The sequence below is a fragment of the Bos indicus x Bos taurus genome, chromosome 5 (genome assembly GCF_003369695.1).
Source record: "Bos indicus x Bos taurus breed Angus x Brahman F1 hybrid chromosome 5, Bos_hybrid_MaternalHap_v2.0, whole genome shotgun sequence".
In the NCBI taxonomy this organism is placed as follows: domain Eukaryota; kingdom Metazoa; phylum Chordata; class Mammalia; order Artiodactyla; family Bovidae; genus Bos; species Bos indicus x Bos taurus.
This window is the reverse complement of record NC_040080.1, coordinates 61,032,786-61,056,527: the sequence shown is the minus strand read 5'-3', so window position 1 is coordinate 61,056,527 and position 23,742 is coordinate 61,032,786. Positions and strand designations below refer to the sequence as shown.

General features: G+C 36.4%; 1 protein-coding gene across 1 annotated transcript; it reads right to left on the bottom strand.

The window, feature by feature from the left end:
• Window positions 1-3,573: 3,573 nt before the first annotated feature.
• Window positions 3,574-4,509, bottom strand: LOC113893676 (olfactory receptor 6C74-like). The gene has a single exon (XM_027543561.1). The coding sequence runs from the start codon at window positions 4,507-4,509 to the stop codon at window positions 3,574-3,576; it is 936 nt and encodes a 311-aa protein (XP_027399362.1).
• Window positions 4,510-23,742: the final 19,233 nt, after the last annotated feature.

Here is a 23,742-nt window from a genome sequence, read left to right as displayed (position 1 = left end):
ACAAGATAAAATAATTAATGATATGGGATATTTTCTTCTGTTTTCTTTTGATTTTGAACATTCAAATAGTATATGTAGACCCTTAGGATGATGCCTGGAATAAAAATGGTGGTTCTTATTAATTATATAAATGATATTAAATGATATATATGTTTTTGCCTACCTTACTACAGCAGGCTGGTTTAGGTATCTGGAAGGAAAGTCTTACTCACAAATAAAAAGTGCCTGTGATAACTATCCCTGTGTAACTGTTCTTAATATCACCTGCAGTAGTTGTAGAAATTGGGGTGTTTTGTGTTTAGAATTTTATAGACTTTAAGGTACTGGTTACAGTAAACATTATGTAAAGGAATAAGTATTTTCATAGAATTAATGCATATTTAGTTTTCCCCTTTTCATTTATCCACTAAAATGTGTCTTCTTTATTGTTTTTATATTTGAAAATGTAAGAAAAGGGCATGTATAAGTTAATGAAATGTGTCAAATAAATTGGGAGGTAGTTGAAAAAAAATTATGTAAATTGGAACATTAACCATGTCATAGGCCATCTTTATCTAAGCTAATTTTATTATAAAATATGTATAATGAAAATTTATATATATGCACTATAGAGAGATAGTATAAATAATACCAATGAACCCATCTTTCAGCTTCAACTATTATAAACATAATAGTATTTTTGTTAGTTGATATCACTGTAATATTTTTTAGTGCACGATTTTGAAACAAACAACAGACAACTCTATGTCAACTCTATGTACTCCATTGTTTAACAGAGAAGGAATTTAAAGACATAATTCTAATGACATTATCACATTTTGCATATTTTAAAATTAACCAGGAACTTAAAAAATGCCACTTTGCAGTTTTCTTGGTTAGGTTACTATGACTCTGAGATCTACATGTTCAGTTGATGGATATGTATCTTACATTATTTTAATCTAGAATAATATTCTGAAGCATTACTTTTTTCTATGCTTTTGGTATTCTGAAATAATTAGATTATTTTAATACACAATATGTCATTTTCTAAATTGAACAGCTGGATCCTTATGATGTTATTTAATGGGATCCTCTGAGTCCTATATTTCCTATAAAACGGTAGTTTATGTATAGACATCTGACTCTTAAATAGTTTTAAAACATACAACTTGAATTTTACCAGAAATCTTTTTAAATTACATTTTACATGCTTATAATCACACTCTATTCCTCAGTTCAGTTCAGTTGCTCAGTCGTGTCCGACTCTTTGAGACCCCGTGGACTTTAGCACACCAGGTTTTCCTGTCCATCATCAACTCCCGGAGCTAACTCAAACTCTGTCCATTGAGTCGGTGATGCCATCCAACCATCTCATCCTCTGCTGCCCCCTTCTCCTCCTGCCTTCACTCTTCCCCAGCATCAGGGTCTTTTCAAATGAGTCAGTTCTTTGCATTAGGTGGTCAAATATTGGAGTTTCAGCTTCAGCATCAGTCCTTCCAATGAATATTCAGGACTGATTTCCTTTAGGATGGACTCGTTGGATCTCCTTGCTGTACAAAGCACTCTCAAGAGTCTTCTCCAACACCACAGTTCAAAAGCATCAGATCTTCAGCACACAGTTTTCTTTATAGTCCAACTCTCATATCCATATATGACTATTGGAAAAAGCTTTGATTGGACTACATAGCTTTGATTGGACAGATCTTTGGCAAAATAATGTCTTTTCTTTTTAATATGCTGTCTAAGTTGGTAATAACTTTTCTTCCAAGGAGCAAGCATCTTTTAATTTCATGGCTACAGTTACCATCTGCAATGATTTTGGAGCCACCAAAAAATAAAGTCTGTCACTGTTTCCATTGCTTCCCCATCTGTTTTCCATTAAGTACTGGGACCAGATGCTTAATCTTAGTTTTCTGGATGTTGAGTTTTAAGCCAACTTTGTCACTCTGCTCTTTCACTTTCATCAAGAGGTGCTTTAGTTCTTCTTCACTTTCTGCCATATGTATGGTGTCATCTGAATATCTGAGGGTATTGATTTTCTCCTGGCAATCTTTTTTTTTTTTAATTTCTTTATTTTAATTGGAGGTTAATTACTTTACAATATTGTATTGGTTTTGCCATACGTCAACATGAATCCACCACAGTTATACACGTGTTCCCCGTCCTGAACCCCCCTCCCACCTCCCTCCCCATACCATCCCTCTGGGTCGACCCAGCACACCAGTCCCAAGCATCCAGTATCATGCATAGAACCTAGACTGATAATTCATCTCGCACATGATATTATACATGTTTCAATGCCATTCTCCCAAATCATCTCACCCTTGCCTCTTCCCACAGAGTCCAAAAGATCTCCTGGCAATCTTGATTTCAGTTTGTGCTTCATACAGCCTTGCATTTCTCACGTGCACTCTTCATATAAGTTAAATAAGCACAGTGGCAACATACAGCCTTGACGTACTCCTTTCCCAATTTGGAACCAGTCTGTTGTTCTATGTATAGTTCTAACCATTGCTTATTCCTTAGTACAATTAAATTAATTGATTTGATTTTCTTGTTTCTGTTATGATTATTCTTATTTACAACTGAATTACATGACTCTTTAAAAAAAAAAAAGAAAGAAAGAAAGAAAAACTCCTGTGCTCTACTTTGTTTTTGTTTTCCTAACAGTGTATGTGAATATATGCAATAATATAAATGAACTAATAATTAACATTACTCCTTGCACTCAATAGTTATACTTTCAATTAGACACTATAATATCTCAAAATAAGCTGGTTATCATTACATTATTATTTTTAGTTATGTACTTATGCTGTTACATAGAATCTAAGGAACATAGTTCCAAAATGAATAGAGAATTGCTGATAAAGTACTAAATGTGATCTCACTGGGCTGCATTTTATTCTTAACCAAAGTTACCTAGATACAGTACACATATATGACTCAATATTTATTAACTACATGGAATAAAATGTAACAGAAATATGCCATATGATTTTTTTATTACACTAGCATAGTGTGAGTGATTTTTTAAATTGAAGACAAAAATAACATTTTCTTTTGTCTCAAGACAAAAAAAAAAAAAAACAGTTTTATCTCAACGTCCCCCTTTTAATATTTTTTTAAACCAATAGAAAATGTGCAAAGGACATAAAGCCAGGACATAAATAAACAGCCTCAAGAAGCCGTATCATATCATTGTTTTGAACGTATTAAGCTTTTACAGAAACTCAAATATGAGAACAAAATTTTCTGAACATATATAGAAATACTTTACAGTCTCCATGAGAAATACATATATTTTACTGAAATAACCTTTCAAATATTTGTTACACTTAAGTGAAAGATGAGGAGTGGAGAGGATCAAATTTGAGTATGCTTATAATGGAACATAAAAAGAAGGTTTTGATATTTTTAAATGTAAAACATGATTTACATAAAACAGCTAAATGTAAACATCACGACACTTGAGAAAGAAGTGAAAGGACAAATAATAAATAGTACAATAGGGAAGCTGGGAACAAATCCAAGTTCCTCCTTTACTATTTTCCCTAGTTATTAATTTCCCTCATATAACTCACTATGATTTTACTTGAATAAAGACAGAAGTCTTTGTAGCAAGTTTTTAAATGCTTGCTTCACCTGCTGGTTCCGTAGAGTATAAATAAAGGGGTTCAAAAGTGGGGCAACAGAGGTATTGAGAACCGCGACTCCCTTCATTAAGGAGATCCTCTGTTTGGCTGAGGGTTTCACGTACATAAAGATGCAGCTGCCATAGGAGAGGGAGATGACAATCATGTGAGAAGAACAAGTGGAAAAAGCCTTTTTTCTCTGGTTGGCAGAAGGAATTTTTATTATTGTCAGGGCAATATATGTGTATGATAGAATCACTAATACCAAAGTGATCAGTAGAGTCATCAGGGCTAGGATGAAACTCAGCATTTCAAACAAATGCGTATCTGTGCAGGAGATTTGCAGGAGAGGAACAGTGTCACAGTAGAAATGATCGATGACATTGGAGTTACAGAAATCCAAGGTTAAGCCTAAAATGAGTCCTGGAAAAATGATGAGGAAACCAGCCATCCAAGAGCTAAGGACCAGCTGGATACAGATTTTGTTGCTCATGATGGTTGTATAATGCAAGGGTTTACAGATGGCAACGTAACGATCATAGGACATGGCAGCCAGGAGATAAAATTCAGATGCACCAAGAAGGAAAGCAAAAAATAACTGAGCTGCACAACAGTTATAGGTAATGGTTTTGTCACCAGTTGCCATGCTAGCAAGCAATTTGGGAATACAGACTGTTGTATAGGAAATTTCTAAGAAGGAAAAATTTCGAAGAAAGAAATACATAGGAGTCTTGAGATGAGAATCAAGCAAAGTGAGGGTAATGATAGTCAAGTTGCCTGAGATGCTTAACAAATAGGTGAGAAGCAGGAAGATAAATAGCACAATCTTCAATTTGGGGTCCTCTGTCAATCCTACTAAGATAAACACTGTCACTGATGTATGGTTTTCCATTATTGCCTCCTGATCTGCTTCTGGTCCGGTGAAAATATTGAGATAAAAATTATGCAAAGGGACCAGAAAACATGAAGATGACAATGTCAAAACATTAGTAATTGCTAAAGGAGTACTTTTTGGATATGATTACTTTGGATAAGATAAACTAGCGAAAGCTGTTACTTTTCTTTTGAGTAAAAGCAAATATGTTGTACAAATTTGATGAAATAAAAAAGTACCTTATGTCACTTTTAGATTCTGGTTTAGTTATATTTATGATAATGAAGTGAAGAGATGAATATGTATGTGAAAAAATTTGACTTATTTTTTCTTAATATGTAGGTATGAAAACATCATATTACTTACACTCAGTCTTGCTGATGATTACATAAATAGCATTGCCTCAAGAAGCTGACAGTGGGGGCAATAGAGAAGCAAGAAGTAAATGGTATATAAATGTGTGTGATGGTTGAAAACAGAAGTCCAGCTTTGGGCTTAAGATACATAGTGGAAATAATTCAGTATAATAATGTTCATACCTCTTCAGTTTGGCCTTTTACCAATCTACTCAACTAACTAAAACTATTCCCTACAGTTTTTTCTGTTGTTGTTGTTGTTTTGTAAATTAGTGTAATGTATTTTTTCCCTGTTTCGGCCACCTCTCTTTTTGTCACTCTTCTCTTGTACCATGTCCTATTCCAAAATTAAACTTATCTGATTACATAGAAAACCTGACTTGAACAAAATTAATCAGATTTAATGTTTCTTCAGATTATTGTTCTGAAAATGGGAAGAGAATAATAAAGCAATATGCAAAATTAGTAAGGGTTCAGCATGAGGGAAAATGAAATATGGTAGAAGAATAAAAGGAAGAGAAAAGGGAGAATAGAGGCAAAGCAGAAAGGGAAGATAGTAAAGACAAAGACTTACCATTAAGTTTGAATTTCTCTTCAGATAAGAATTCTATTTACCTCTTGGCTTTTAAACTGATCTATAGATCAAGGCAGCAAATATGTAATTTATCTTTACTGAGGTGAATAAAAAAGAGAAGCTCTAGTAAATTTTACTCTAATGATCTGTGTCTGAGCAAGGTTTCAGACACCTACAGGTAATACTGACTGCCCTGAAAATATGGTAAATCAAAAGTCAAGCCACATCAAATGAAGTTGATTATGTGGCTGAGAATTTTATAAGCTCGTACTAAGTTAAATGTCATGGATCCTCCTAGGTGTAAACATGTCATCCCTTGAGAGGAAGCCTCTGCTTTGATGACTTCATTATCAGTTATGCTTCTTTGGTGACTTCACCATTTATAACAGACATTAATTAACCAATTTTTATAGGTCTATGGAGAATGCACTGTTGTACACTGTAAAGGTATATGACACTGTCTAAGAGAATTGCAGTTTACCAATGTTTTGAGGAATGCTGGGAGGGATTGGGGGCAGGAGGAGAAAAGGACGACAGTGAATGAGATGGCTGGATGGCATCACTGACTCGACGGACATGAGTTTGAGTGAACTCTGGGATTTGGTGATGGACAGGGAGGCCTGGCATGCTGCAATTCATGGGGTCACAAAGAGTCAGACACGAATGAGAGACTGAACTGAACTGAATGTTTTGAGGAGACAGGATGCATGTGTGCATGTAGCAGTGTACAATGCCCCATGAACTTAAGGGCAAATAAGACTCAAGTTTACTATATGGCATTAGGGACTAGGAGAGAAGATTTCTCTGGGGCTTGGGACTGTTGGGGAGATGAACAAGAGAGAATGTTTAAAGAGAGGATGGATCCTCAGTTGGGCATTGGAGACAGAGTAGGAAGTAAAATAAAGCCTTTTATGTAGGATAAATAGTGTCAACAAAGCTACATAAGAATGAAAACTCATGAATTAATAAAAATTTACCAGAGACATTATGAAATAAAAGTTTTCTCCAGGGAATATTTAAGGCTCTGAAGATTCTGGCTTTTAGTGTCAAAATATAATAACATCTTCCTAGTATTCCCAAATCTAAGGGATAATTTCTGAGGAAACTAAATGTATTGTAATGGAAATAGTCACTTGAGTCAGAAACAGATCTATCATCCCAAGTCAGAATTAAATTGGACCTAGCTTTCCTATTGCTCCATAATACTCGATATACACTGGAACTGTGTTAATATATATTATATATATAATATGTATAGAAAGTTTATTAATCTTATTTGTATTTACATTAAAAACTGAAAGGAAATTCCCTCCTTTCAAAATCATGATAAAACTTATTTATTTATTTTTAATTAATTACTTTTTTAGCATTTTATTTTTATTTTTTTAATATTATTTTATTTTTTAACTTTACAATATTGTATTTGTTTTGCCATATATCAACATGAATCTGCCATTATTTAAAAATGGTGACATTTAGTAAATCAATTTCAGATGAGCTACAATTAAAATAAATTCAGAATAGTTAAATTTAAGTCTATTAACATTAGGCACACTTAGAATTTTTTATTTTCAATAATATATGGATTTATATATCAGTTTGCAAAATACACTGAAACTTACAAACTGTTACCTTCCAGTTCAGTTCAGTTCAGTCACTCAGTCATGTCCAACTCTTTGCTACCCCATGAATCACAGCACGCCAGCCTTCCTGTCCATCACCAACTCCCGGAGTCTACCCAAACTCATGTGCCTCAAGTCGATGATGCCATCCAGCCATCTCATCCTCTGGCTTTCCCTTCTCCTTCTGCCCCTCAAATCCCTCCCAGCATCAGGGTCTTTTCCAATGAGTCAGCTCTTCGCATGGAGGTGGCCAAAGTATTGGAGTTTCAGCCTCAGCATCAGTCCTTCCAATGAACATCCAGGATTGGTCTCCTTTAGGATGGACTGGTTGGATCTCCTTGCAGCCCAAAGGACTGTCAAGAGTTTTAACCAGCACCACAGTTCAAAAGCATCAATTCTTTGGTGCTCAGGTTTCTTCACAGTCCAACTCTCACATTCATACTTGACCACTGGAAAAACCATAGCCTTGACTAGATGGACTTTTGATGGAAAAGTAATATCTCTGCTTTTTCATATGCTATCTAGGTTGGTCATAACTTTCCTTCCAAGGAGTAAGCGTCTTTTAATTTCATGGCTGCAATCACCATCTGCAGAGATTTTGGAGCCCCAAAAAATAAAGTCTGACACTGTTTCCACTGTTTCCCCATCTATTTGCCATAAAGTGATGGGACCAGATGCCATGATCTTAGTTTTTGAATGTTGAGCTTTAAGCAAACTTTTTCACTCTCCTCTTTCACTTTCATCAAGAGGCTTTTTAGTTCCTCTTCACTTTCTGCCATAAGGGTGGTGTCATCTGCATATCTGAGGTTATTGATATTTCTCCCAGCAATCTTGATTCCAGCTTGTGCTTCTTCCAGCCCAGCGTTTCTCATAAAGGTAAATAAATAGAATTACTTAGGCAAAAAAATGTGCTGTTAATGTTCACATTTCTTATATTTCTGTTGAATAATGAAGCACTCAGATTTTTTTTTTCCTTCCATGGAGTCACAGTGAAATAGATAATTTTTAAAATAAATTTAACACATGTAGACATTTTGTGATTAGCCATTTGTAGCTCAGATCAGCAATTTATAGACTATCCAAATATCTCCTTTTATTCTTTATATTCACAATATTTAAATTTATAATAATACAGCATAGTACTAAAATTTAACAACTGTTTATCCTAGCAAGTGATTACGGTTGTTTATTTCCAGATTCAAAGGCATAGTTTCCCTATGGATCTTTGGTGTGTTAGTAAACAATAAACCAAAGAGATGTCAGTATGGATACACACTTTTTTCCTATCTCCTTTAACTACATTTTCAGGAGTTTCTCAACAAAATACACTATATTGAAGTCACCATGCACTCTTTTTACCTTCATTTATTTAGAAATTTATTCATTCCCTCCTTGAATACATACTTGTCATGTGCTTGAAATGTGTCAAGCTTGCTTCTATGTAATGGGCATAAAACTGTAATCAAGATACATGAATATAAATGTGAGTATATGAAGGGTTAAGAATTAGGTTCAGAGCACACCTGGAGGATTTCCAGTTTTAATTCAACACATAAAGATCTGAGAAGTCATCACTCATGTCTCTATTACCAGAAAAAGCAGAAAAAATTGAAGATCAATGGCTTTCTTGTACCTATTAGAGAACTGAGGTAGCAAGGCAAACCACCACAACAAAATCAGGAGAAATAGGCCCACCCAAAGAGAGGAAGCCAAGACCTGCTTATCTGGAGACAAAGCCATAAGCTGACAGAAATGCTTCAGTTCTTGAAATTGATACATTTATACATGCTGAATGTCTACAGGGGAATGCCCGTGGGGTAGTGTGAAAGTGAGAAACTCCTGAAGCTGTATTCTTAGGCAGCAGAGCAGGATTGCTGTGGGTTTTACTTCTAGGACTCCACCAAATTCTCAGAGTGAACAGCCAGGGAAGATCCCCTTTTGACTCTAGAGTGGAACAGAGATGAGTTACCATGAAATCTTACCAGAGCACTTTCATATATAAAGGCCTACTTTCCACAGCACAAGACATTACCAGAAGACTATCACACCTGATGAAAGGGCATTTCTCACACTCAAGCCCCCAACACACTTGTCCTGCCTAAAAGTGCAAAAAAGTTGGATCACCAGAGACACTGTGATGATGATAGCCCTATAAAATAGGCCTAATGCAATCAGATTTCATTATAAAATTATAGAATGCTTACTGTCTTCCACAGCTTGACACAACATCAACAGAGCTCTGGAACAACTGAATTATAGCGGAAACAGTGCAAGATGCAGACACTTTCTGAAGAGGAGTGCTTAAGAAAACCCCAAATCAACAAGAGATTCACAATAAAGAATGCTAAAGGAATTCGACCCTGCTAGCACCAATTGCTATAGCAACCACTAAATAAAACCTACTTCTATCAAGATCAGTAGAATACCTCACATTAAAGGCCTATTTACCTTAGTTCCTGTTACTAGACAGATCATTTCCTGCCTTCAACACAAAATTACAAATCATGCCAAAAGGAGAAAAAAACTACAGACGGAAGTGGGAAGGCAATCACCAAAAACAGAATCACAGAACTGATGTTAAAATTAATATGTTAAAGGCTATAATGGAAAATCTAGATAAACACGAAGAACTCCATGAAAATATAACCAGAGAGAAGAAAACTCTAATAAAGAATCAAAAAAAAAAAAAATTTCACTATTGAAAAAAGAAGAGTGAAAAGAGGGCTTCCCAGGTGACACTAGTGGTAAAGACCCCACCTGCCAATGCAGGAGACATAAGAGACATGGGTTCAATCCCTGGATCGAGATCACCTGGAGGAGGACATAGCAACCCACGCCAGTATTCTTGCCTGGATTAGAGGAACCTGGGAGACTATGGTCCAAAGTGTTGCAAAGAATCAGACACGAAGGAAGTAACTTAACAAACACATACACACATAGTGAAAATAAAGAATGCCTTTTATGAACTCATTAGTAGACTGAACATAGCTGTCGAGACTAGCTAGACAAGCAGGGTTTCCGAAAGTGCGATACGGCAAGAGAATGAGAAATGAGACACAAGAATCCAGAGAAAAGTAGGATCAGGGGACCAACACCGCTCCAAGGTGAAGGTCCCGAAACTGAATCCAAGCCAGCTTCATTATACTTTCAGCCGTGAAGGAAAGAATATGCGGGGAGTTAAACTATAACTCATGTGGCCTTCAGGGCCAAAGAACAAAATGATCTTTAACCATTGAGTAATTAGGGAACAGTAATCAATAACACATCAGTAACTAAGACTAATATTCTTATCTATAGATTTTCCACCAGATATGTAAAACATGTGACTCCGAGACGTCAGTTGAGAAACAGTCTGGGGTCAGATTTCTGACCCCAGGATCATATCTGTTTTCAAGATTATGAACTGTTCCCTCTGGACTTGTTCCAAGAGTCTCATGCCTTATAGCATCCAGTTTATCAATAATTATAAATTTATTTTGCAGCCCTTGTCGGGGCCTGCTTTTCTTTTATTCTTCCTGTCTCCTACACATAGCCAAAGAAAAATTTAGCAAGCTTGAAGACAGGTCAATAGAAAATCCCCAAACTGAAATACAAAGAGAAAAAGGATAAAAACAATCAAGCAAAAAGGAAAAAAAAAAAAAAAGCCCAGCATCTAAGAAGTAATGGACAATTTCAAAACATGCAACACATGTTTGATTGGAAAACTAGGAGAACAAAGGAAAAACAGAGCCAGAGAAATATTTGAAGTGACAATGACTGAGAACTTTTCAACATTAATGTCAAACACAAAATCTCAGATCTAGAAATTTAAGACAAGACCAAACAGGATAAACACTTCTCACTTCCCCTTACAACACCTTCCACCAAAACTAACTAAATAAATAAAACTACACTTAGTCATAACATATTCAAACCACAAAAAAACTGGAGGCAAAGAAAGATCTTGAAAAAAAAGCCAGAAAAAAAAATTTCTAAAGAGAAATTGGATACAAGTTATAGTTTCTCATCAGAAACTGAAAGCAAGAAGAGAGGAGTGAACTACTGAATTTTTTGAAAGAAATAAATACTCAGATAAAACATCCTTCAAAGGTGAAAAATAAATAATAGCTTGCTGCCACAGACTGGAATGTTTATGTAACCTGGTCACAGAGTCAGACAGAACCTAGTGACTGAACAACAACAACAAAATTGATATGTTGAAACTGAATACCAAGTGGAATGATATTTGAAGTGGGGCTTAAACGTGATGCTTATAAGGAGAGACCCTCAGAAATGGGACTAGTGCCCATTTAAAGAGGCCCCAGAGAGCATCCTTGATCTGTTCTGCCATGTGAGGACATGATGGAAAGACTATTAAATCTATTAATATGTAGCAGGGACTCCTTGCCCTGTGCTGTGCTCAGTAATGTCCAGGACTTTGCAACCTTGTGGGCCGTAGCCAACCAGGCTCCTCTGTCCGTGAAATTTTCCAAGCAAGAATACAGGAGTGAACTGCCATTTCCTACTCTAGGGGATCTTCCTGACCCAGTGATCGAATCTGAGTCTCCTGCATCTCCTGCATTAGCAGGCACATTCTTTACCTATTGAGCCACCTGGGAAACCCTTTAGACACTGAATCTGCAGCACCTAGATATTACACTTTTCAGCCTCTGGGATTTTGAGAAATACATGTTTGCTGTTCAAGCCACTCAATTTATAATATTTTGTTATAGCAGCTCAAGTGGGCTAAGAGAAATAAAAACAGAGAATCCATTTGCAACAGACTTGCCCTGTTAAACAAAGTTCTTTAGGAAAAAGGCAAATGATATACAGGTCAGAAACTCAGATATACATCAAGAAAAGGAGACTATTGAAGATAAGATAACGGTATAATTACCTTTGACTATTCCAATATTCTTGCCTGGAGAATTCCATGGACAGAGGACCTGGATGGGCTACAACACATGGGGCAGCAAAGAGTTGAACACCCTGAGCAACTAATCCTTTCACTCCTCACTTTCATTTTTACTAATCTGATGAAACTTCTAAGTAGCACCAATTCTATTAGTTGAGTTTTAGTAAAATTAATTACAAATTCAACATCATTACTAAAAGTATGAATGGTAATATTCTGATATCCAACTTAGATTACCTTCAAATTCCTGTCTGTTTCATTGTTCTCCCTCCTTCACTCCCTATTTTTTTTCCTAATTACTATCATTTTCCCTCTTCCTTTTCCTTCTTTTATTACTTCTTCCTTTTTTTTTTTTTTGCTTTATTCAACAGTTTTAAGGAGAAACTCTGACAAGATTGTCAGTGAAGTAATAGAAACTTACACAATGCCTTCCCTGAAGTTGGCTTAAAGCTCAACATTCAGAAAACAAAGATCACGGCATCAGGTCCCATCACTTTATGGCAAATAGATGGGGAAACAGTGGAAACAGTGGCTTACTTTATTTTTCTGGGTTCCAAAATCACTGCAGATGGTGACTACAGCCATGAAATTAAAAGACGCTTACTTCTTAGAAGTTAAGTTATGACCAACCTAGACAGCATATTCAAAAGCAGAGACATTACTTTGCCAACCAATGTCTCTCTAGTCAAGGCTATGGTTTTTCCAGTGGTCATATATGGATGTGAGAGTTGGACTATAAAGAAAGCTGAGCGCCAAAGAATTAATGCTTTTGAACTGTGGTGTTGGAGAAGACTCTTGAGAGTCCCTTGGACTGCAAGGAGATCCAAACAGTTCATCCTAAAGGAGATCGGTCTTGGGTGTTCATTGGAAGGACTGATGAAGCTGAAACTCCAATACTTTGGCCACCTCATGCGAAGAGCTGACTCACTGGAAAAGACCCTGATCCTGGGAAAGATTGAGGGCAGGAGGAGAAGGAGACTACAGAGGATGAGATGGTTGCATGGCATCATTGATTCAATGGATGTGAGTTTGAGTGAACTCCGGGAGTTGGTGGACAGGGAGGCCTGGCGTGCTGCAATTCATGGGGTCACAAAGAGTTGGACATGACTGAGCGACTGAACTGAACTGAACTGAACTGAATGGGTAACTTGAACATTTAATAATTTTGAAGAACCAACGGCTTCAAAGTTCCTGCATTTGAAGAACAGCATACATTTACATAATCAAAGTCAAACTAATCCCAAGTATATTAAAAGACCTAAGCATCTCATGATCCAACTACTAAACACCAAAAGATAATGAGACAATATTTAATGTGGCCAGAAAAGAAGACTAACTACATATTATGAACATGAGGGAACAATGGCATAAAAGTTTTCTAACTTCTTCACAAACACTGGAGGCCAGAAAACAAAAGGGAATCTTTATAGTGTTCTGAAAGAAAAAAACAATTGTCAACCCAGAATTCTGTACAATGAAACTACCCTTCAAAAATGAAGGGGAAATAAATATATTTTCAGATAAAATAAAACTAAGAGTATTTTCCACTAACACATTTGCTCTCCAAGAAGCTGTCAACAGTATAAATTATGTATGGGACTTTTCAACAGATGCCAAATTGGTTTAGAACTGAAGTGTGTAACAGAGACTTGGTAGGGTATGAGAAAGACAAATATTACAGCAGTTTAAACAAACAAACAGAAATTTATTTTTGTCCCTTTTAAATGTTCAGACAGGTAGGATGAAAATATTCAATGAAGACTTAGAGTTTCTAAGCTAATATCCCTGCAATGCTGTCAGGAAGCTGGATGAGTTCTATTAATATCTTTTTTATTCACCATTCCTACTGTAATTACTTATCATCAATGTGCCAAACAGCTAGCCATCACATCTGCATAACAACAGTGAGATAGGCTAGAGAGGAAGAAAAGGGAGAATGCTGTTTATCAAAGAATAATTCCTGGAATTTGCACAAAGTATCTTGATTTACATTCTTCAGACAGAATTTATTCACTGGGCCACAAGTTGCAAGGAAGTCTGGTGAGACACAAAAATAAATATTCCATTAACACAGAAGAAGTGGAGAATGTTTACTTATTAGGAAATATCAATTTAAGACCCAATAAAAAATAACACAAACACTAATGAAAGGAAGCTTTTAGAACAGAAATGGAATTGCATACAGAACATGAAATGTCTAGAGAATTGATAATGGTGCATTCAGTATGAGGTACAACTCTTTTCTATGACAGGCTAAATTCTTACAGTGTCTTACATGGTCACTTTTTAGTAACAGTGAGAACGATTTTTTTTTTTTTTTTCTGTTTCTGTTCCCAAAACATTATGTATGTATTTAGGATTTCAAAACATGAATGTGTGGGAGGGCAAACATATTAGAGGAATCAAAACTGAATTCTCTGGACACATAGTTTAAAGTAGCATAAAAAAGAAATATATATATATATATAATTATATTTTTTCAAATATTTAGTGCTTGGAGAGAACTCTTGTATAACACATACATTTGTGATCCCTTGGGAATGGGTTTCTTAGATTTCATATCCTCATAAGATTTCTTCATAATTTTCCTTTGGGGCACAGAAGTATAAATACTTCATGGGATCAAGTGTTTTTTTTTGTTGTTGTTTTTTTGTTTTTATTTTTTTTTAATTTTATTTTATTTTTAAACTTTAGAATATTGTATTGGTTTTGCCCAATATCGAAATGAATCCACCACAGGTATACATGTGTTCCCCATCCTGAACCCTCCTCCCTCCTCCCTCCCCATACCATCCCTCTGGGTCGTCCCATTGCACCAGCCCCAAGCATCCAGTATGGTGCATCGAACATGGACTGGCAACTCGTTTCATACATGATACTATACATGTTTCAATGCCATTCTCCCAAATCTTCCCACCCTCTCCCTCTCCCACAGAGTCCATAAGACTGTTCTATACATCAGTGTCTCTTTTGCTGTCTCATATACAGGGTTATTGTTACCAACTTTCTAAATTTCATATATATGCATTAGTATACTGTATTGGTGTTTTTCCTTCTGGCTTACTTCACTCTGTAAAATAGGCTCCAGTTTCATCCACCTCATTAAAACTGATTCAAATGTTTTCTTTTTAATGGCTGAGTAATACTCCATTGTGTATATGTACCACCACTTTCTTATCCATTCATCTGCTGATGGACATCTAGGTTGCTTCCATGTCCTGGCTATTATAAACAGTGCTGCGATGAACAATGGGGTACATGTGTTTTTTTCCCTTCTGGTTTCCTCAGTGTGTATGCCTAACAGTGGGATTGCTGGATCATAAGGCAGTTCTATTTCCAGTTTTTTAAGGAATCTCCACACTGTTCTCCATAGTGGCTGTACTAGTTTGCATTCCCACCAACAGTGTAAGAGGGTTCCCTTTTCTCCACACGCTTTCCAGCATTTATTGCTTGTAGACTTTTGGATTGCAGCCACTCTGACTGGCGTGAAATGGTACCTCATAGTGGTTTTGATGTGCATTTCTCTGATAATGAGTGATGTTGAGCATCTTTTCATGTGTTTGTTAGCCATCTTTATGTGTTCTTTGGAGAAATGTTCATTTAGTTCTTTGGCCCATTTTTTGATTGGGCCATTTATTTTTATGGAATTGAGCTGTAGGAGTTGCTTTTATATTTTTGAGATTAGTTGTTTGTCAGTTTCTTCATTTGCTATTATTTTCGCCCATTCTGAAGGCTGTCTTTTCACCTTGCTAATAGTTTCCTTTGTTGTGCAGAAGCTTTTAAGTTTAATTAGGTCCGATTTGTTTATTTTTGCTTTTATTTCCAACATTCTGGGAGGTGGGTCATAGACGATCCTGCTGTGATGTATGTCGGAGAGTGTTTTGCCTATGTTCTCCTCTAGGAGTTTTATAGTTTCTGGTCTTACGTTTAGATCTTTAATCCATTTTGAGTGTACTTTTGTGTATGGTGTTAGAAAGTGCTCTAGTTTCATTCTTTTACAAGTGGTTGACCAGTTTTCCCATCACCACTTGTTAAAGAGATTGTCTTTTCTCCATTCTATATTCTAGCCTCCACTGTCAAAGATGGTGTCCATATGTGCGTGGATTTATCTCTGGGCTTTCTATTTTGTTCCATTGATCAATATTTCTGTCTTTGTGCCAGTACCATACTGTCTTGATAACTGTGGCTTTGTAATAGAGCCTGAAGTCAGGTAGGTTGATTCATCCAGTTCCATTCTTCTTTCTCAAGATAGCTTTGATTATTTGAGGTTTTTTTAATTTCCATACAATTTGTGAAATTATTTGTTCTAGCTCTGTGAAGAATACTGTTGGTAGCTTGATAGGGATTGCATTGAATCTATAAATTGCTTTGGGTAATATACTCATTTTCACTATATTGATTCTTCCAATCCTTGAACATGGTATATTTCTCCATCTATTAGTGTCCTCTTTGATTTTTTCACAAGTGTTTTATACTTTTCTATATAGAGGTCTTTAGTTTCTTTAGGTAGATATATTCCTAAGGATTTTATTCTTTCCGTTGCAATGGTGAATGGAATTGTTTCCTTAATTTCTCTTTCTGTTTTCTCATTATTAGTGTATAGGAACGCAAGGGATTTCTGTGTGTTGATTTTATATCCTGCAACTTTACTATAATCATTGATTAGTTCTAGTAATTTTCTGGTGGAGTCTTTAGAGTTTTCTGTGTAGAAGATCAGGTCATCTGCAAATAGTGAGAGTTTTACTTCTTCTTTTCCAATTTGGATTCCTTTTATTTCTTTTTCTGCTCTGATTGCTGTGGCCAAAACTTCCAAAACTATGTTGAATAGTAATGGTGAAAGTGGGCACCCTTGTCTTGTTCCTGACTTTAGGGGAAATGCTTTCAATTTTTCACCATTGAGGATAATGTTTGCTGTGGGTTTGTCATATATAGCTTTTATTATGTTGAGGTATGTTCCTTCTATTCCTGCTTTCTGGAGAGTTTTTATCATAAATGGATGTTGAATTTTGTCAAAGGCTTTCTCTGCATCTATTGAGATAATCATATGGTTTTTATTTTTCAATTTGTTAATGTGGTGTATTACATTGATTGATTTGCAGATATTGAAGAATGCTTGCATCCCTGGGATACAGCCCACTTGGTCATGGTGTATGATCTTTTTAATGTGTTGTTGGATTCTGATTGCTAGGATTTTGTTAAGGATTTTTGCATCTGTGTTCATCAGTGATATTGGCCTGTAGTTTTCTTTTTTTGTGGGATCTTTGTCAGGTTTTGGTATTAGGGTGATGGTGGCCTCATAGAATGAGTTTGGAAGTTTACCTTCCTCTGCAATTTTCTGGAAGAGTTTGAGTAGGATAGGTGTCAGCTCTTCTCTAAATTTTTGGTAGAATTCAGCTGTGAAGCCATCTGGACCTGGGCTTTTGTTTGCTGGAAGATTTTTTATTACAGTTTCAATTTCCGTGCTTGTGATGGGTCTGTTAAGATTTTCTATTTCTTTCTACTCCAGTTTTGGAAAGTTGTACTTTTCTAAGAATTTTACCATTTCTTCCACATTGTCCATTTTATTGGCATATAATTGTTGATAGTAGTCTCTTATGATCCTTTGTATTTCTGTGTTGTCTTTTGTGATCTCTCCATTTTCATTTCTAATTTTATTGATTTGAATTTTCTCCCTTTGTTTCCTGATGAGTCTGGCTAATGGTTTGTCAATTTTATTTATCCTTTCAAAGAACCAGCTTTTGGTTTTGTTGATTTTTGCTATGGTCTCTTTTGTTTCTTTTGCATTTATTTCTGCCCTAATTTTTAAGATTTCTTTCCTTCTACTAACCCTGGGGTTCTTCATTTCTTCCTTTTCTAGCTGCTTTAGGTGTAGAGTTAGGTTATTTATTTGACTTTTTTCTTGTTTCTTGAGGTATGCCTGTATTGCTATGAACTTTCCACTTAGCACCGCTTTTACAGTGTCCCACAGGTTTTGGATTGTTCTGTTTTCATTTTCATTCATTTCTATGCAAATTCTGATTTCTTTTTTGATTTCTTCTGTGATTTGTTGGTTATTCAGCAGTGTGTTGTTCAGCCTCCATATGTTGGAATTTTTAATCGTTTTTCTCCTGTAATTGAGATCTAATCTTACTGCATTGTGGACAGAAAAGATGCTTGGAATGATTTCAATTTTTTTTGAATTTACCAAGGCTAGATTTATGGCCCAGGATGTGATCTATCCTGGAAAAGTTTCCATGTGCGCTTGAGAAAAAGGTGAAATTCATTGTTTGGGGATGAAATGTCCTATAGATATCCATTAGGTCTAACTGGTCTATTATATCATTTAAAATTTGTGTTTCCTTGTTAATTTTCTGTTTAGTTGATCTATCCATAGGTGTGAGTGGGGTATTAAAGTCTCCCACTATTACTGTGTTATTGTTAATTTCTCCTTTCATACTTGTTAGCATTTGTCTTACATATTGTGATGCTCCCATGTTGGGTGCATATATATTTATAATTGTTATATCTTCTTCTTGGATTGATCCTTTGATCATTATGTAGTGACCATCTTTGTCTCTTTTCACAGCCTTTGTTTTAAAGTCTATTTTATCTGATATGAATATTACTACTCCTGCTTTCCTTTGGTCTCTATTTGCATGGAAAATCTTTTTCCAGCCCTTCACTTTCAGTCTGTATGTGTCCCCTGTTTTGAGGTGGGTCTCTTGTAGACAACATATGTAGAGGTCTTGTTTTTGTATCCATTCAGCCAGTCTTTGTCTTTTGGTTGGGGCATTCAACCCATTACGTTTAAGGTAATTACTGATAAGTATGATCCCGTTGCCATTTACTTTATTGTTTTGGGTTCGAATTTATATACCGTTTCTGTGTTTCCTGTCTAGATAATATCCTTTAGTATTTGTTGGAGAGCTGGTTTGGTGGTGCTGAATTCTCTCAGCTTTTGCTTGTCTGTAAAGCTTTTGATTTCTCCTTCATATTTGAATGAGATCCTTGCTGGGTACAATAATCTGGGCTGTAGGTTATTTTCTTTCATCACTTTAAGTATGTCTTGCCATTCCCTCCTGGCTTGAAGAGTTTCTATTGAAAGATCACCTGTTATCCTTATGGGAATTCCCTTTTGTGTTATTTGTTGATTTTCCCTTGCTGCTTTTAATATTTGTTCTTTGTGTTTGATCTTTGTTAATTTGATTAATATGTGTCTTGGGGTGTTTTGCCTTGGGTTTATCCTGTTGAGGACTCTGGGTTTCTCGGACTTGAATGATTATTTCTTTCCCCATTTTAGGGAAGTTTTCAACTATTATCTCCTCAAGTATTTTCTCATGGTCTTTCTTTTTGTTTCTTCTTCTGGGACCCCTATGATTCGAATGTTGTAGCGTTTAATATTGTCCTGGAGGTCCTGGAGGTCGCTGAGATTGTCCTCATTTCTTTTAATTCGTTTTTCTTTTTTCCTCTCTGATTCATTTATTTCTACCATTCTATCTTCTAATTCACTAATCCTATCTTCTGCCTCTGTTACTCTACTATGTGTTGCTCCCAGAGTGTTTTTAATTTCATTTAATTTCATTTTTTGCATTATTCATTATATATTGACTCTTTTTTATTTCTTCTGGGTCCTTGTTAAACTTTTCTTGCATTTTCTCAATCCTTGCCTCCAGGCTATTTATCTGTGATTCCATTTTGATTTCAAGATTTTGGATCATTTTCACTATCATTATTCGGAATTCTTTATCAGGTAGATTCCCTATGTCTTCCTCTTTTGTTTGGTTTGGTGGGCATTTATCCTGTTCCTTTACCTGCTGGGTATTCCTCTGTCTGTTCATCTTGTTTAAATTGCTGAGTTTGGGGCGTCCTTTCTGTATTCTTGCAGTTTGTGGCGTTCTCTTTATTGTGGAGTTTCCTCACTGTGTGTGGGTTTGTACAGGTGGCTTGTCAAGGTTTCTTGGTTAGGGAAGCTTGTGTTGGTGTTCTGGCGGGTGGAGCTGTATGTCTTCTCTCTGGAGTGCAATGAAGTTTCCAGTTATGAGTTATGAGATGTCTATGGTTTTGGGGTGACTTTGGGCAGCCTGTATCTTGGAGCTCAGGGCTGTGTCCTTTGTCGCTGGAGAATTTGTTTGGTATGTCTTGCCCTGGAACTTGTTGGCCCTTGTGTGGTGCTTGGTTTCAGTGTAGGTATGGAGGCGTTTGATGATCTCCTGTCAATTAATGTTCCCTGGAGTCAGGAGTTCCCTGGAGTCAGGGTTTGGACTTAAGCCTCCTGCTTCCAGTTATCGGTCTTATTTTTACTGTAGTTTCAAAACTTCTTCTTCTATACAGCACCATTGATAAAATATCTAGGTTAAAGATGAAAAGTTTCTCCATGGAAGTAAATAGAATTCTTTTATTTAGAAAGCATCAGGGGTAATTTAATTCCTGGGGCATTGAATATTTTTTAAAGAGTATGGAGGATGTAAGAAATATAGTGTGTCAAACTGCATAGACACATATAGGAAAATGATCTTCGCAGGCTGAGTGGTACAGAATCTGCCTGCCATTGCAAGGGGTGCAGGAGACAGGAGTTTGATTCCTGGAGTAGGAAATGGCAACCATCTCCAATATTACTGCCTTGGAAATCCCATGGATAGAGAAGCCTAGTGGGCTATAGTCTATGGAGTCACAAAGATTTGACACGACTGAGCATGCATGCATATAGGAAAACAACTCAAAAAAGATTAATTGAAATAATACAGACACGATACTTTTCATTAAAATGTTTGTTTTTACTATGTTTTGTATTGTTTACTTGTCATATATACTGGAAAACAACTATCCATTGAGTATAGCAAAACCAATAAAGAAAATTAATAGTAAAAATGGTATATACGTATTGCAAAAAAGATTTCAGATCTATTAGAAGTCAAATCTTTAATTACTAGAAATCAATGCTGTCTCAGTCACTGACCATCACAGGAATTGTAATATAACTCTAAACACTGATTTTTGAATAAACACCCAGATACTCTCTTTCTAATAAGACAAAGCATCTTAATGACTTTGCACAGGTTCAGTTCGGTTCAGTTCAGTTCAGTCGCTCACTTGTGTCCGACTCTTTGTGACCCCATGAATCTCAGCACACCAGGCCTCCTTGTCCATCACCAACTCCCGGAGTCCACCCAAACCCATGTCCATTGACTTGGTGATGCCATCCGACCATCTCATCCTCTGTCATCCCCTACTCCTCCTGCCCTCAATCTTTCCCAGCATCAGGGTCTTTTCCAATGAGTCAGCTCTTCACATCAGGTGGCCAAAGTATGGGAGAGTCAGCCTCAACATCAATCCTTCCAATGAACACCCAGGACTGATCTCCCCCAGGATGGACTGGTTGGATTTCCTTGCAGTCCAAGGGATACTCAAGAGTCTTCTCCAATGCCACAGTTCAAAACCATCAGTTCTTCTGCACTCAGCTTTCTTTATAGTCCAACTCTCACATCCATACATGACCACTGGAAAAACCATAGCCTTGCACAGGTTAAATGCCGGAGTCCAGCTCCAGCAGCCAGGGAATCAACCTGAAGAGATGAGCGGTGTTGGCAAGAAACGATGCAGCCTCTCAATTTTCTTGGACTGCATATTTATTTTAAGCTTAAGGTTCTCTTTTATACTTTTACAAAAGCATTAGGTCAGAGGTTTGACATTTTCAGTTCCCCCTGACCCAGATTTGTTGTCTCCATAAATCACTGTTGCCCCTCAAAAGGAGTTCCTGCCTCAGCAATTCTCTTATCTACTTCTCATGTGTCCTTGTGAATACATTGTAACTCGTGCTAATGTCTGAGCTGCATACCACATTCCTCAGATTATTTCTTATCTTTCTAAATCCTGTTTGCCCCTAGTATCCTGAGCTCACTTTCTCTAAAAAGGCTTCTAACTACTAATATCTCCAAAATTCCTAATCTCTATAAGCTATAGTAAAATATGCTAGCATGACAACATTCCTTAAATCTTTAGCTTCTAACGATTTTAATTATTCCTAAGCCCTAAATTCAGCAAACCCCTTTGCCATAAACATTTCCCTCACAAATAGGTTTCAGATAGCAATCCCTCCCATGACCTCAAGCTGCAGCTTATGTGCTCATCCTGGAACACTCTTTTGTAAAGGTCCTTTAATGAATGTCAATGATTAACTTCATGAATTATTCTCTGAGCACAGCTGCAGAAGGCTTTGTGCCTTCCCATGCTCCTCTCAAGAACAATAAGCACCTCAGTATTCTTTTCAGCCAACTCAGCCAAGGAGAGGGAAAAACAAGTCAGAATCACAAGGCCTAACTCCTTCATCCTGGGTCCGTGCCTGCAGGATAAGGAGAGGGAGTTGGGGCTGTGCCTCCATTTTGTCAGTAATGCCTAACGCGGCTCCTGACAGTTAAATGGAAATAAAAGGAAATACATTTATAATAACTGATACTATTTTATTTTACTTATATGTGCAGAGTAGAATCCACTTTTAAGGGATAGGTCTGGAGACATATAAACCCATCCCATTTTCAGGGGAAAAATTATGAGAAATATTATTCTGAAGAGAACTAATATATGGAAAGAATTTATGTTGACTGCTTTTTGAGGGCTTCCCTTGTGGCTTAGCTGGTAAAGAAAGAATTTATGTTGACTGTAGCATGTAATTAAGAAGCACTGGAAGTTGCACATTTGAGAAACCATTTGCAAATAGATAAATTAGAAAAGATGTACCTTTCTCTTCTTTCTCAGAAGGCAGGTAAGGTGGTCTGGTATTTCCATCTCTTTAAAAATTTTCCACATTTTGTTGTGATCTGCACAGTTAAAGGCTTTAGCATAGTCAGTGAAGCAGAATTAGATGCTTTTCTGGAATTCTCTTGGTTTTTTTGTGTGTGATTCAAAGGAAGTTGGCAAGGTGAGTTCTTGGTTCCTCTGCCTTTTCTAAAGTCAGCTTGTATATCTGGAACTTCTCAGTTCATGAACTGTTGAAGCCTAGCTTTAAGGATTTTGAGCATTAGTTTGCTAACATATAGAATGAATGCAATTTTGCAGTAGTTTGAACATTTTTTGGCATTGCCTTTCTTTGGGACTGGAATAAAATCTGATCTTTTCCAGTCCTGTGGCCACTGCTGAGTTTTCCAAATGTGCTGGCATATTGAGTACAGCACTTTAGCAGCAGCACCTTTTAGGATTTGAAATAGCTCAACTGGAATTCCATCACCTCCTCTAGCTTTGTTTGTAGTAATGCTTCCAAAGGCCCACTTGACTTCACACTCCAGGATGTCTGGCTCTAGGTGAGTGATCACACTATCATGGGTATTTGGGTCAGTAAGACCTTTTTCTTTTTGGACAGTTCTTCCATGTATTCTTGCCACCTCTTCTTAATATCACATAATAAAATGTGCCTTTTCACTATGTGCTCCAGGTTCTCAGTCATGTCTGACTCTTAGTGACCCCATGGATCACCATTTTCTAAAACTGAGTTATGAGATAAATCCAACTTTGTTTCATAGCAACAGAGTGTCACTTAATATCAGTAGCTAACGTTAGGTTTAATTCTCAAAGTCAGTTTTCTCTCAATTCCAATTCCTTTTCTTTATAAATTAAGTAATTTTAATCCAGGAAATAAGGGATATACTCTTTTACTGTGGTGTCACTAGTGTGGGTCTGTATATTTACTATTTCAGCAAATTTCCAACCAAGAAAGATACATTTTCTTTGTGCAACTATTCCATCCACTAACTTGCTTTTAGAGGTGATAGTATCACACCTTTTCTATCTCATTCTCTTTGTTCTTGCTTATAAGACCTTATAATTCTTCCACCT

What these genes read in the sequence shown, in the direction of transcription:
- LOC113893676 (XM_027543561.1), bottom strand. Translation starts at nt 4,509, where the DNA reads ATGGAAAACCATACATCAGTGACAGTGTTTATCTTAGTAGGATTGACA.